This window comes from Silene latifolia, chromosome 1 (genome assembly GCF_048544455.1).
Source record: "Silene latifolia isolate original U9 population chromosome 1, ASM4854445v1, whole genome shotgun sequence".
Lineage (NCBI taxonomy): Eukaryota > Viridiplantae > Streptophyta > Magnoliopsida > Caryophyllales > Caryophyllaceae > Silene > Silene latifolia.
The window spans coordinates 1,316,662-1,332,821 of NC_133526.1; the positions used below are offsets into that span (position 1 = coordinate 1,316,662).

A 16,160-nucleotide genomic window follows, 5' to 3' on the forward strand; every position below is an offset into this window, starting at 1 on the left:
CAAGTTTGATTTGACATAATAGAGTCAAGTTCATTTTTAATAGCATCTTTCCAAAAATTAGCATCAATGGATTTCATTGCCTCACTATACGTTTTTGGGTCATCTTCTATTAAAAAGGTGAAACAAATTCATCACTAGCACACACAAAATGTATCCATGTTCGAGGCAAAGTTGAAACAAAATCAGCTCCAAAGTTCTTTGGACATCTAGGTCTCTTACTCCTTCTAGGTTCAAAGATCATGATCGAGAAGTGCTACTACTAGCAAGTGAAGAGATATCAATAGATGTAACAGGTAAACTAGGAGATGAATCAACATTCTTCTGTAATGGAAAAACATGCTCAAAAACACAAGATCTCTAGCTTCGGATATAGAACGATCACTTAAAGACATGAATCTATAAGCGGAACTATTTTGAGCATAACCTATAAAAACACAATCATAGGTCTTTGATCCAACGGTAGGTCTCCTGAAGTCAGGTAAGCCTACTTTAGCCAAACACCCCCAGACTCTAAGGTAACTTAGGTTAGGAGGATAGCCCTTCCACATCTCATAGGGTGTCTTGTCAATTTTCTTATGAGGTACACGGTTAAGAATGTGACAAGCGAAAAGTATTGCTTCCCCCACATGTCGTCGGATAGGCCAGAACTTAAAAGCATAGCATTCATCATCTCTTTTAAGGTTCTATTTTTCCGTTCAGCTACACCGTTAGATTAGGCGAGGTAAGTATGGTGGACTAGTCTCATGTATTAAACCATTAGCGACAAAAGTCGGCTAGATAAGCGATTTGTACTCACCACCTCTATCGGACCTTACCCTTTTAATTTTCCTGTCGAGTTGATTTTCGACTTCATTTTTAAAGTTTATAAACGATTGTTCCGCTTCATCTTTAGTCTTAAGCGGATAGACACGGTGTACCTTGAACAAATCGTCTATAAAGGTGACATAGTAATTCTTTCCACCTCTACTTGCAATATTTTTGAAGTCGACCAGGTCGGAGTGAATTAACTCAAGAAGACTCGTATTCCTAGTTGTGACAGGTTTACTAGGTTTCTTTGTGAATTTAGCTTCAACACCGCTAACACATTTAGAGAATTCTTGACTTGTCAAACTTGGAATTAAACTCATAGTTCTAAGTTTTTTAATATAGTCAACATTCACATGACCTAATCTACCATGCCAAATATCAATAGACTCGATATATAAGCGAAGTAGATGCAATATTATTAAAAATCGAATCGAGTTCAACACAAAAAGACCCCCAGAAAGATAACCCTTGCCCACAAATTCCCCATTACGCGACATTACCACCTTGTCGGCCTCAAACACAAGCTTCAACCCACTTTGTTTAATAAGGCACCAGGACACAAGGTTTCGACGTAACGAGGAACAAACAAAACATTATTTACAGCAAGTGTTTTCCCCGAGGTGAGTTTGAGAAAGATCTTGCCTTTGCCTTTGATCGGTGCGGATGAAGAGTTACCCATAAAAACGCAACCCCATCGCCTACTTCCTCGAACTCGAAATAACCCCTTATCAAAGACAGAGGTGTCGGGAAGCGCCAAAGTGTCCAAGACCCATTCAAAGAACATTACCCACCAAATTAGCTTCCACAACCACAAAGCAGAATGATGTCATCGATCCACAAGATTTGGCTTCATTAGTTTTCTTTTCGGAGCATTGGTAGGCTTTGTGCCCAGGTTTTCCGCAAACATAGCGGACAAAGGACCCTTAGCAGGTTTCTGAATCTTAGGAACCGGTTTGGAGTGCTTCCCTGGACCATTCTTCTTGGCCCGACCCTGGTTCTTACCCCGACCAACCTTAGCCTTACCTTTACCCTTGAACTTCTCGGATAAGACGGACCACCGACTCAACCGATTAGCATCAACAAAGATCGGTTCTGTTTTAACGATTGACTAACAGGTTTGTCTTTAAGGCGATTTGCCTCTTCGGTCCTCATGTGTCCTACTAGTTCTTGGAGAGACAGTCTTTTTCTTATGTTTAAGGTGGTTCCTATAGTCGACCGGGAGGGAGGGAATTTCTCTAACAAGACATTAGCCACAAAAATGTTATCTAATTTCATACCTCATTAACAACATCAAGACAAAGGTTCTCATAAATATGAACTTGTTCCATGATGGGTTTCCCGTCAACCATCTGAAATTGTAGCCACTTTCCCACAACATATTTCTTTTTACCCGCATCGTCACCCCATATATTTTTCTCTAACAATTCCCATATGGTTTTAGCAGACTTATGAACCATAAACAAAGTCAAAAAGGGTGTCAAACATGTTGTTTAGTAGCTGGCATCTAACAAGTTTATTGTCCTTATCATATTTCTTAATATCCTCTTCGTTTGACTTAACAACCGATTTAGGCGGGGTGAGTTCTCTACGGTGTCGTCGAATAACAAATTTGATAAACGAGCAAAGGCGGGTCACTAAACAACACATAATCAATTTCCGAGTTGTTCGAAAAACATCGCAGTTTTTGTGACCAACGCTTATAATTATGACCGTTCGCTTTCAAGTTTAGTCAAGTCGGAATGGTTTTCGCTAAAACAGACGACATTGTTACAAAGAACAAACAACAACAGATATATAGTTTTCAAATTGTTGGTGTAATCGAAGAAGTAACAATGAAAAGCAAGAAAACCAGAATAGAAATAACCCGATTAGTAGTGCGTGGTAAGGGAGCCACCGCCTTGAAAACTATATTCCGAATGCGACCGTGGTGGCGATCGCCTAGTGCCGGTAGTTCCCAAGGATAACACTACGCCTCTCCAACCCGCCCGCCCACTCGAACCGTGAGACTTGAACGACAGAATCTATTACTTCACCCAGGAATTATAGAGGAGAAGATAAGAGAAGAAGAGATTAGAGAGAAGGGAGAGTGATTGTTGTGTGATTAATCTTTGAAGAATGTTGATCTATTTATAGCAAAATAGATCAACGAGTCACACAAGAGCGGGTCCACTGCAAAGATTATTAATGCAAAGATTTACACAAAGGAGAGAGGAGCCTATCGACTAACAGTCGGTGCGGGGGAGCCTAACAAAGACTACCAACAAAGACTTAACAGTTAGTGCATAGAGCAATGACAAGACCGGTACTCTTGATCAAAAACAAACGGCTCGGCCCAAAAAGATAGGCAAAGCCCGCGCGGCGATTGCCAAATCCCAAATCCGAATCCCGAATCCGGATCCGGGCCGGGCTCGGCACGGCACGGCACGCGCACGCGTGTCGTGTGCGAGCTGAATTAAGCACCTCGCAAAGCTTCCACAAAAGCCTCCCATGACCCACTAGTGATATGGTAAGGAGTGTGGTCATATATAAACACAACACAAACACTATTCCTCACCAATGTGGGACAAAATGGAAAAAAAGACTATGCTCAAAGTAGCCCCTATTTCCAACAATCCCCCACTAGGGGCGCCAGAGAGAAAGAAAAAGAATTCCTGGGTAAAGGAAGGATTGGATACTTAGGTATCAATTGCTGTAACAATGTCGTCTGTTTTAGCGAAAACCATTCCTGACTTGACTAAACTTGAGAAACTGAACGGTCATAATTATAAGCGTTGGTCACAAAAACTGCTGATGTTTTTCGAACAACTGGAAATTGATTATGTGTTGTTTAGTGACCCGCCTGCTCCTGTTTATCAGGCTGTTGTTACTGACACCGTAGAGAACTCACCCCCGCCTAAATCAGTTGTTAAGTCAAACGAAGAGGATATTAAGAAATATGATAAGGACAATAAACTTGTTAGATGCCAGCTACTAAACAACATGTCTGACACCCTTTTTGACCTGTTTATGGTTCATAAGTCTGCTAAAACCATATGGGAATTGTTAGAGAAAAAATATGGGGCTGACGATGCGGGTAAAAAGAAATATGTTGTGGGAAAGTGGCTACAATTTCAGATGGTTGACGGGAAACCCATCATGGAACAAGTTCATATTTATGAGAACCTTTGTGCTGATGTTGTTAATGAGGGTATGAAATTAGATAACATTTTTGTGGCTAATGTACTGTTAGAGAAATTCCCTCCCTCCTGGTCAGACTATAGGAACCACCTTAAACATAAGAAAAAAGACCTGTCTCTCCAAGAACTAGTAGGACACATGAGGACCGAAGAGGCAAATCGCCTTAAAGACAAACCTGTTAGTCAATCAGTTAAAACAGGAACTGATGCTGTTGATGCTAATCTGGTTGAGTCTGGTGGTCCGTCTTATACTGAGAAGTTCAAGGGTAAAGGTAAGGCTAAGGTTGGTCAGGGTAAGAACCAGGGTCAGGCCAAGAAGAATGGTCCAGGGAAGCACTCCAAACCGGTTCCTAAGATTCGAAAACCCGCTAAGGGTCCTTTTGTCCGCTATGTTTGCGGAAAACCTGGCACAAAGCCTACCAATGCTCGAAAAGAAAACTAATGAAGCCAATCTTTGGATGACATCATTGCTTTGCTGTGGTTGTGGAAGCTAATTTGGTGGGTAATGTTCTTGAATGGGTCTTGGACACCGGCGCTTCCCGACACCTCTGTCTTGATAAGGGGTTATTTACGAGTTCGAGGAAGTAGGCGATGGGGGTTGCGTTTTTATGGGTAACTCTTCATCCGCACCGATCAAAGGCAAAGGCAAGATCTTTCTCAAACTCACCTCAGGGAAAACACTTGCTTTAAATAATGTTTTGTTTGTTCCCTCGTTACGTCGAAACCTTGTGTCTGGTGCCTTATTAAACAAAGTCAGGGTTGAAGCTTGTGTTTGAGGCTGACAAGGTGGTAATGTCGCGTAATGGGGAATTTGTGGGCAAGGGTTATCTGTCTGGGGTCTTTTTGTGTTGAACTCGATTCAGTTTTAATAATATTGCATCTACTACCTTATATCACGAGTCTATTGATATTTGGCATGGTAGATTAGGTCATGTGAATGTTGACTATATTAAAAAACTTAGAACTATGAGTTTAATTCCAAGTTTGACAAGTCAAGAATTCTCTAAATGTGTTAGTTTGTGTTGAAGCTAAATTCACAAAGAAACCTAGTAAACCCGTCACAACTAGGAATACGAGTCTTCTTGAGTTAATTCACTCCGACCGGCCGACTTCAAAAATATTGCAAGTAGAGGTGGAAAGAATTACTATGTCACCTTTATAGAGACTGTTCAAGGTACACCCGTGTCTATCTCGCTAAGACTAAAGATGAAGCAGAACAATCGTTTATAAACTTTAAAAATGAAGTCGAAAATCAACTCGACAGAAAATTAAAAGGGTAAGGTCGATAGAGGTGGTGAGTACAAATCGCTTATCTAGCCGACTTTTGTCTTGCTAATGGTTTAATACATGAGACTAGTCCACCATACTTACCTCAGTCTAACGGTGTAGCTGAACGGAAAAATAGAACCTTAAAAGAGATGATGAATGCTATGCTTTTAAGTTCTGGCCTATCTGACGACATGTGGGGGGAAGCAATACTTTCTGCTTGTCACATTCTTAACCGTGTACCTCATAAGAAAATTGACAAGACACCCTATGAGATGTGGAAGGGCTATCCTCCTAACCTAAGTTACCTTAGAGTCCTGGGGTGTTTGGCTAAAGTAGGCTTACCTGACTTCAGGAGACCTACCGTTGGATCAAAGACCTATGATTGTGTTTTTATAGGTTATGCTCAAAATAGTTCCGCTTATAGATTCATGTCTTTAAGTGATCGTTCTATATCCGAAGCTAGAGATGTTTGTGTTTTTGAGCATGTTTTTCCATTACTGAAAGAATGTTGATTCATCTCCTAGTTTACCTGTTACATCTATTGATATCTCTTCACTTGCTAGTAGTAGCACTTCTACCGATCATGATCTTTGAACCTAGAAGGACTAAGAGACCTAGATGTCCAAAGAACTTTGGAGCCGATTTTGTTTCAACTTTCTTTGCCTCGAACATGGATACACTGTTTGTGCTAGTGATGAATTTGTTTCAACCTTTTTAATAGAAGATGACCCAAAAACGTATAGTGAGGCAATGAAATCCATTGATGCTAATTTTTGGAAAGATGCTATTAAAAATGAACTTGACTCTATTATGTCAAATCAAACTTGGAAGTTGACTGACTTACCTAAAGGTAGTAAACCCATTACAAGTAAATGGATCTTTAAAAGGAAAATGAGACCTGACGGTACAATAGAGAGGTTCAAAGCTAGACTTGTAGTTAGAGGCTTTACACAAAAGAAGGGTATTGATTATTTTGATACTTACTCTCCTGTGACCAAAATCTCGACTATTAGGACTCTTGTCGCCTTAGCTGCTATTCATAACCTTATTATACATCAGATGGATGTTAAAACTGCTTTTTTGAATGGTGAACTAAGGGAAGAGGTCTACATGTCTCAACCTGAAGGGTTTGTGATTGAGGGTCAAGAGAGTAAAGTGTGTAAACTGAACAAGTCTCTTTATGGATCAAACAAGCACCTAAACAATGGTATGAGAAATTTAACAACACTTTAATAAGTAATGGCTATGAGGTTAACCATTCTGATTCATGTGTTTATTCAAAGGTAATAGAATCTGATTGTGTGCTCATATGCCTTTATGTTGATGACATGTTAATACTTGGTAATAATTTAGAGGTAATTATTAGAACCAAAGATTTTTTGTCATCACAGTTTGAGATGAAGGACTTAGGAGAAGCTGATGTTATCCTAGGAGTTAAGGTCATCCGAAACTCCAATGGAATCTGTCTAAGTCAATCTCATTATGTTGAAAAAGTGTTGAAAAAGTTTAAATGCTTTGATGATGTGCTGCCGAACACCCTATGATTCTAGTGTAGCATTGTGTAAAAACTTGGGCAATAGTGTTTCCCAAGAAGAGTATGCTAAAATCCTAGGTAGTGTGATGTTTCTGATGAACTGTACTCGACCAGATATTGCTTATGCAGTTAGTAGACTGAGTCGTTATACACATAACCCTAGCAATGAACACCGGAATGCTCTTCGTCGTTTACTAAAATACCCAAGGGAACAATTGACTTATGTTTGCATTATAATAATTTTCCTCTTTTGTGTTAGAGGGATCTTTGTGATGCTAATCAAGTTGCAGTAACGATGAGATCTGTTCTACTAGTGGTTATGTCTTTACCATGGGTGGAGGTGCTATATCGTGGAAGTCTTCTAAATAGACTTGTATTGCACGCTCTACCATGGAATCCGAGTTCATAGCTCTTGAGTTGGCGGGGCAAGAGGCTGAATGGTTGAAAAACCTTTTAGCCGATATACCAAAATGGGCGGACGGCTAACACCGGTCTCCCCGCACCGTGACTCATGCAGCAAAGAATTGGTGTTGCAAAGAATATGGTGTCTACAATTCAAAAAGAGACATATTCGAATAAGACACGCTGCGCTTAAACAACTCCAAAACAATGGAGTGATTGCTTTGGACTATGTGAAGTCCGAAAACAATCTTGCGATCCCTTTACTAAAGGGTCAAGCTAGGAGACTAGTCGTTGATACGTCGAGGGGAATGGGGCTTAAGTCCTTAGGTCAAGAGTGAGACTTGACTAGGTCTAAAGCTTCTATTCTTATGGCGTTGTATGATTCATAGCATTAATAGTGGTGCTTTTGAGACGCACTTGATGAATCATACACCAGGTTGGACTTAGGTCCTTAATGACTCATGTGAGAAGTGCTATTGAGAAGCACTTGAGTCACCTACGTAGGTGTAACGATCATTAGACTATGAGAAGTCTTCCAACACATCTATCGATCGAGGTAAACGCATAACTCTAAAAGAGCGCGTCGCACTTTCGCGAACGATCTAAATCAAGGTATGATATGTGTTGTGGGGGCTATCGACCAAGCTCACTAGGAATTCAAATCGCAAGATATTCTCTCGTTGTAAGTAAGTTGTTTCCTCATTTCACTAAAGTGTCAATTCAAATCGAAAGATATTGATACCTAAGTATCCAATCCTTCCTTTACCCAGAATTCTTTTTCTTTCTCTCCTGGCGCCCTAGTGGGGATTGTTGGAAATAGGGGCTACTTTGAGCATAGTCTTTTTTCCATTTTGTCCCACATTGGTGAGGAATAGTGTTTGTGTTGTGTTTATATATGACCACACTCCTTACCATATCACTAGTGGGTCATGGGAGGCTTTTGTGGAAGCTTTGCGAGGTGCTTAATTCAGGCTCGCACACATCGCAGCCGCACGTGCCGTGCCCGTGCCCGTGCGCGCCCGGCCCGGATCCGGATTCGGATTCGGGATTTGGGATTTGGCAATCGCTGCAATCGCGGGCTTTGCTATCTTTTTTTCGGGCCGTAGCCGTTTGTTTTTGATCAAGAGTACCAGTCTTTGTCATTGCTCTATGCACTAACTTGTTAAATCTTTGTTAGTAGTCTTTGTTAGGCTCCCCGCACCGACTTTAGTTAGTGCCGATAGGCTCTCTCCACTTTGTGTAAATCTTTGCATTAATAATGCTGCGGTGGACTCGCTCTTGACAGGTGACTCGTTGATCTATTTTGCTATAAATAGATCAACATTCTTCAAAGATTAATCACACAACAATCACTCTCCCTTCTCTCTAATCTCTTCTTCTCTTATCTTCTCCTCTATAATTCCCGGGTGAAGTAATAGATTCTGTCGTTCCAAGTCTCACGATTCGAGTGGGCGAAACGAGTTGGAGACTCGTAGTGTTATCCTTGGGAACTACCGCACTAGCCGATCGCCACCACGGTCGTATCGAATATAGTTTTCAAGGCGGTGGCTCCTTACCACGGCACTACTAATCGGGTTATTTCTAATGAGAAATTTAACAACACAAAAATGTTATCTAATTTCATACCCTCATTAACAACATCAGCACAAAGGTTCTCATAAATATGAACTTGTTCCATGATGGGTTTCCCGTCAACCATCTGAAATTGTAGCCACTTTCCCACAACATATTTCTTTTTACCCGCATCGTCACCCCATATTTTTTCTCTAACAATTCCCATATGGTTTTAGCAGACTTATGAACCATAAACAGGTCAAAAAGGGTGTCAGACATGTTGTTTAGTAGCTGGCATCTAACAAGTTTATTGTCCTTATCATATTTCTTAATATCCTCTTCGTTTGACTTAACAACCGATTTAGGCGGGGTGAGTTCTCTACGGTGTCAAGAATAACAACGGCGATAAAATGGAGCAAAGCGGGTCACTAAACAACACATAATCATTTTCCAGTTGTTCAAAAACATCGGCGGCTTTTGTGACCAACGCTTATAATTATGACCGTTCAGTTTCTCAAGTTTAGTCATTTCAGCTAGTGCCGTGGTAAGGGAGCCACTGCCTTGAAAACTATATTCCTAACGACCGTGGTGGCGATCGGCTAGTGCCGGTAGTTCCCAAAGGATAACACTCTGACTCAAACTCCGCCGCCCACTCGGACTCGTGAGACTTGAACAACGAGAATCTATTACTTCACCCAGGAATTAAAGAGGAGAAGATAAGAGAAGAAGAGATTAGAGAGAAGGGAGAGATATGACCACACTCCTTACCATATCACTAGTGGGTCATGGGAGGCTTTTGTGGAAGCTTTGCGAGGTGCTTAATTCGCCAGACACGCGCTGCAGCGTCTGCGTGCCCGTGCCCGTGCCTCGAGCCCGCCCGGATCCGGATTCGATTCGGGATTTGGGATTTGGCAATCGCTGCGGCGGGCTTTGCCTATCTTTTTGGGCCGAGCCGTTTGTTTTTGACTCAAGAGTACCGGTCTTGTCATTGCTCTATGCACTAACCGTTAAAATCTTTGTTGGTAGTCTTTATTAGGCTCCCCCACTGCACGACCTGTTAGTCTTTGATAGGCTCTCTCCACTTTGTGTAAATCTTTGCATTAATAATGCTTTGCAGTGGACTGCTCTTGACATGACTCGTTGATCTATTTTGCTATAAATAGATCAACATTCTTCAGCATTAATCACACAACAATCACTCTCCCTTCTCTCTAATCTCTTCTTCTCTTATCTTCTCCTCTATAATTCCTGGGTGAAGTAATAGATTCTGTCGTTCCAAGTCTCACGATTCAGTGGGCGGCGAGTTGGAGACTGTAGTGTTATCCTTGGGGAACTACCAACTAGGCGATCGCCACCACTACGTGCACCGGAATATAGTTTTCAAGGCAGTGGCTCCCTTACCACGGCACTACTAATCGGGTTATTTCTATTCTGGTTTTCTTGCTTTTCATTGTTACTTCTTCGATTACACCAACACTACCAACTTCCTCCATAAAACACAAGGAGCCCTTTTCTTGCATCAATGCTTATTGTTTTGTTTCCCTACCACATTATCCAATATTCATAATGATTCACACAATGCATTTCTTGAAACTCTTTAAGAAAATCTAAGATATGGACTTATAGATCACCGCAGAGAAAATGGAGAGAATCCTAATCGAAATTCAGAATATATTCTTGAGTGTCGGGATGAACACAAAAATGGCCGTGAAAGTGAAGGGTTGGAATAGCATAGATGATAACCGGAGAAAGAGTAATAAAGTACGATGACTGGAAAATAAATGTACAACTCTTGAAATTAAAGTGAAATGTATGAACACTTTGATAAATAGTCATCATTACAATTGAAGGAATAAAAAGAATGATTAGTCTTCATAAATTAAGCTACATAATTTTGGGAGCATCCAGAATAATAGAAATTGGATGGGGTTCGAACTAATGGAAAAAAAAAAAAGCCGAAAAATTGGTGGCATCCATATTGACAGTTCTAACAGGCATACAATGATTACACACAGACAAATCTCAACAACAATCTATGCTCCCCTTGAACAAAATGATAATGACTCCTCACCGGAACAGGAAACCGGCTACAACGATCAGCAGCAGCGAGAAGATTAACTGAATGGAGTTGTTTGTGGCAGAAGAGATGTCTTCAGGCCTGTAAGAAACAAACCAGTTAGGCAAAACAGTATCAGAATCTTTACACAGGCAAAACGATTATGTCGTCTTAGTGTGGTGCTTACGGGGTTTCAAACCCTGGTAAATAATACCACCGTTTGAAGACGTTATCACCTAAGACAAGTTAAATATATAGGACTATAGGAAAAGGAATGGAAGCACTGAGGTATGATGCATACTTTTGTAACTTGCTCAGAGCACCACAGTAAAGGACGTTGTCAGGAGGCGGTAACTCAGTCTTGTACGCCAATTCTGGATTGCTGGCAGTCTCTGGATTGAGTACTTGGATATAGGTTTCCTGTCCGAGGTACCAGGACTCGAGGTTTTCTGTTCTCAAGTTCCAATAGCCGACATTGTCAAGTGAAACCAAAATAGCAGTCCATGCTCCAGGATATACCTATAGCCGAAATAGCATTTCTAGAATTGTTAGAATATTACGAATGTGTACAACTTAAATCCTCGACAATATTCCTGCTCGCAGAGGCAATAATGATGCAGAAGGACTTTGAACCCTAAATATAGTTATGAGGACCTAATATTACTGACGGAACTAGCTGACATCTGCACTAAAATCGATCTAGAATACTAAGATTCATTTCTCAGAAAAAAATCTGTACAAAAGGATTTTCTTAAATGGATTTAGAACCAAATTATGGATATGAGCTAACATTACTGACCGACTGAGCACGCTTTCACCTGTTCTGTAATTATATGATGACGTCAATTATTTAAAGGTGATAAAGTGAACATGAACGATACCTGAGCTGTGGTACGAGCTATTCCGTCCCATTTGTTATACGTTCCTCTGCTATTCTCAGTCCACTCACCAAAGTCCATCCTGCAATTATGACATGCCAATGAGAAAACGGCCAAGTGTGACACGTTGGTAACTGACACGGTGGGCTTACATACGAAGACCCTTACCCAACAACGAAAAAGTTGTATCCATCAAGGCGGTATGTATGCATCTTGGTCTCGTTGTTTTGTAGGATGATCTCTATGAAGCCTCGGAAAGTACCATTGATGATTGAGGTTTCCATTTTAGGCGCTCCAGTGAGGGTCCTATTTGGAAAGTTAAGCTTGTAGTCTCCCTTAATTTTGTGCTTATCAGCGAGCCTCATTGGTGTGGCTGGATTAACGAATGAAACCCCATTAAGAGTTGCGCGCTTCTTTCCGTCTATTTTCACTGGTGGCTTATTTTTGAGGACAAGGACGTCAGTCACATTTATGCTCCCATATTTGAAGGATCCCTGTGGATTAGGACGAGCGCCACTAGCACTAACATTCCACCTATATGATAACCACAATGTCAGATACATGGAGTGAACAATGTTAATTTCAAACTCAAGTGAGGCAAACAACACAATTTCACCGGGATTTATAACTGCGACATGAAATTCATGATTCACTAGTTTCAGAACGTACCTGATCGATCTGGCTTGGTTCATGGAAAAAGTCTTGTCAAATTCATCTTGTGGAGGATCAGGAAGGTGGCCATGAGCCTTTCCTTTGGAATTAGAATAGCTCAAGACGGCGACACCAGTAACCCGCTTCCAGTTTGTTTCATTGACCATTCGAGCACTTGCCACAATGTAGTAATCTGAGCTGGCATTCTGGTCGGTTGTCAGCAAAAACGAGTATGACTGTCCGACATGAATGTCCATGCTAGTGTAGTTTTGCTGCACTGTGTAGGATCCCTCAACTTCTGCTAAAAGAAGGTTGTGGCTCTGAATTCTGAAGTTCAAGCTTGTTGATATTCCAACATTGTGAACTCGTAACCGGTATGTTCTCCCTGCATGACATTCACATCATTTTTCCATTCAAACTGAAACTAACTAGACTCCGAACTACTGCTCAAGAAACAATTAATTTCACAAAAGCCGCAGGTGATGCAGTTACTGTAACTTCAACAAAAGACCGTCTCAAGACTACCAATAGTCTTTGCATGTTTAACCAATCAAAAGACCGTCTAATGCTGCAAGACGGTCTTATTCTATAATCCGCATAGTAATAAACGGTTTACCTGGGTGGACATTAATAGTCTCATAATCAATACCATCAGGAACAAGTGTGTCATTATATCTATAAGGCCCTTTCCCATTGATAAGAACACCATCTGGCATCCCAAGAGATTTACCACCATTGAGGGTCTTCCTCAAATCCTGAAAAAAAAAACCGAAACCCGGCCCGAAATATTACTCAATATGCTGAACCAACTACACAACACAAGAAGATAGCTAACCAATTTTCATTGAATCACATGACCATGTCAAAATGTCATAAATTTACTACATTACCAAAACTTGTTGTACAATCATTAAATTATATACTCCTAACTACTTTCTACCTAAACCTAACCAAAACTGACACAAGTACATAATTATGTTCATGAACTGCACAATAGAACACAAATTTTGAACAAATTGTAGAATAAGACGGTCTCACTATGTGAGACGGAAACAATCATCTATTACTACCACTAATGAGTGTTTTTAGATATAAAAGGACTGTAAACGCCGATTATGCATCATTGAAACGAAAAAAGGGTAGTGTAGAACGAACCGTGTGATTCCTAGTGTACCAATCTCCAATCAAAATGATAATGTCATCTGCTGGAGGAGCAAAGGGTATAGGAATAATCGAACGAGGGTTGATAAAAAAAGCTCCATATCCACCAGAAGCTCTTTGAAAATTGATAGAAGGGAAGTAAAAGAAACTTCCAATTTGATCCTTTACTTGAAAATTGTAAGTCCAATTCCATTTTGGCGGAATTGGGCAATTTGTTCCAAGTACTCCGTCTTGCCATGAACTTTTTCTCTGGAAAATCCCAGCCCTGTTTCGACAAATTTCGAGTATTCTTAGTGATCTTTTCAATGTACTACACTTCCAACTGTTCACTCCAATTCACTACATTTGTCAGATATATTTGAGGCGAGTCTGACAAATGTAGTGAAATGGCTTGAACGGAATCTTTCCGATGCATTAAACTTCCTCGGTTCACTCCAATTCACTACATTAGTCGAAATATGTGAGAGAGTTCGAAAAATGTATTGAATTGGCTTGAACACACCAAATAAAGACTTGTCACAAAATATAGGATTAGACTTGCCTTTAATTGGTTAAACACTCCTTTATTAACATACAAAAGAGCGATTCTACAATGTAAGACGATCTTACACAATAATTACTTAAAACTTACCATGTCATTAACAAATTCTCATCAAGTTTATTGCGCACATTAACAACAACATGATTGTTAGTAGTAACATTGATTGCAGGTCCAGGAAATTTTCCATTAATAGCAATAACCTGTATGATATGCAAAAACAACATTCCAAAAATACATAAAAAGGTCAAAAATTACATGAACAAAAATACAAAATACAATCAAAAATTTAAAAAGATTGTAACTTTATTACTCTATACGGAGTATAACTCTTAAGTACAAAAAACACTTGAAAAAAAAGCACATTTTATAGATTTTATAGATCTTGAACAAAGACCCTAACTTTACACAAATTTGAGTAAAACCCATTACTCAAAATCAAATTTTGATCAATACCCATAACTTAAAATCAAATTTTGAGCAAAACCCATGAATTAAATTAGCTAAAAACATCAAAAATGAGAGATCTGATTAATACAACTACGACAACATTACCCCAGTGCCTCAACAGCTTCCGCAAATTGCGGAGTAACCCTTAGGCCTTAGGCATGGACACTTAGATCAACTGGTAAGAAGTTTTTAGAATGCAGCCGTGTTAAAACTCATGAGGGAGAACTTTACTGCCTTAATGGTCCTACCCGACTCGAATCTCAACTAAAACTAAATTGCATACATCAAAAGAAAGAGACTGTTTCCGAATGACCCAAGATAAAAATTGCGCCGAGAACTGTATCAAATATAATCAAGAAAATAGTAATTTACCTGCTGAGGAATGCCAAGAGGAGAAGCAGTAATATAGGAGACTTCAAAATCATAGAAAACGAAGGGATCATCAGCTGAAGTTAAGCTCACTAACAAGAAAAGCAACATTATAGTAACAATGTTAGTGGAAGCCATTGTTGTTGTTACTTAACTTCAAGAAAATGGTGTTTTTCTTTTGTGTGTGTATTTGTATGTTCTTTGAAGATTATGAGGTTTAAAAATGGTGTATTTTTGGCTAAAAATGTTTACATTATCAGGTTGAAGAAGGGAAAAAGCAGAGAAACTAGAGTGTGAGGAGGAAGAGAGAGGAGGAAGTGAGAGAATGATGCATATAGACAAGAGATGCTGCTGCAATTTTAGCTGGCTTTTATGGGAGCCTCTTTTCTATGAAAATCATAATTTAATATCTTTTCTGTCTCGATTATTTATTTGTCATTTAAAATCATTTGTTTGTCATTTAAATTCATCCTAGCATTTTTTTTAGAGAGAAAAGAACAATTCATTAATAGAACGTCATACGGCACTTACAAAGAATGAGTATAATCGAAAACAAAACTAATGGAAACCAAAGAAAAATAATTTTCTTATAAACTAGAGATCTCAAAACAGCATCTGACAATTCGGCTCGTCCTATTATCGTTATCTTCATGTAGCTTTTAAGGGGATCATTCGTTTGATTTATGAGTTAAAATTTAGGGAAATTCCCACTTGTAACCCTCTATTATGAGTTAATCTCACTTGCACCCTACTTTTCAGGAAAGTCTACTTGTACCCTTCAACTTCCTAGTTATTCTCACATATACCCCTTAAGTATAGTAAATGATGAATATTGAGGATGAAGTGTGGTAAAAGGGTAAAGGATGAACGTTGAAAATGAAGTAGAGACATATAAAAATGAATTTGAAGAGAAAACGATGTTTGTTGGAGAGAACAAATATTTCAATTAAAGTATCATATAGAGTATTGTTTATATAGCCCTTAACATCGTACGTAAAGGTACTTAACACTTCTTCCCCGCTTCATAAAGACAAGCGAGAATTCACTTAACGTCTTAGTTGTTGATGCTTAGTATTATGATATTGGAATATGGACTTGTCTTAGTTGTTGGTGCTTAGTATTATGATGTTGGAATGTGGCATTTCCTTAAAAGTAAGGGTATAAGTGAGACTAGTCTATATTTAAGGGGTATAAGTGAGAATAACTAGTAAATTGAAGGGTATAAGTGGGCTTTTCTGATAAGTAGGGGTACAAGTGGGATTAGCCCATAACAGAGGGGTACAAGTGGGAATTTCCCTAAAATTTACCTCTTACT

The 16,160-nt window shown here is 39.6% G+C and overlaps 1 protein-coding gene across 1 annotated transcript; it reads right to left on the reverse strand.

Annotated features, from left to right (window-relative positions):
* Positions 1 to 10,540: 10,540 nt before the first annotated feature.
* On the reverse strand, positions 10,541 to 15,267 carry LOC141591959 (monocopper oxidase-like protein SKU5). Its single transcript, XM_074412487.1, has 9 exons — positions 14,849 to 15,267; positions 14,120 to 14,229; positions 13,483 to 13,753; positions 12,944 to 13,082; positions 12,346 to 12,712; positions 11,845 to 12,210; positions 11,680 to 11,758; positions 11,100 to 11,317; positions 10,541 to 10,900 (listed from the first exon to the last, which is right to left on the reverse strand). Exons 1-9 carry the CDS (start codon positions 14,981 to 14,983, stop codon positions 10,810 to 10,812), a joined length of 1,776 nt encoding a protein of 591 aa, XP_074268588.1. The 5' UTR covers positions 14,984 to 15,267; the 3' UTR covers positions 10,541 to 10,809.
* Between the last annotated feature and the right edge of the window lie 893 nt (positions 15,268 to 16,160).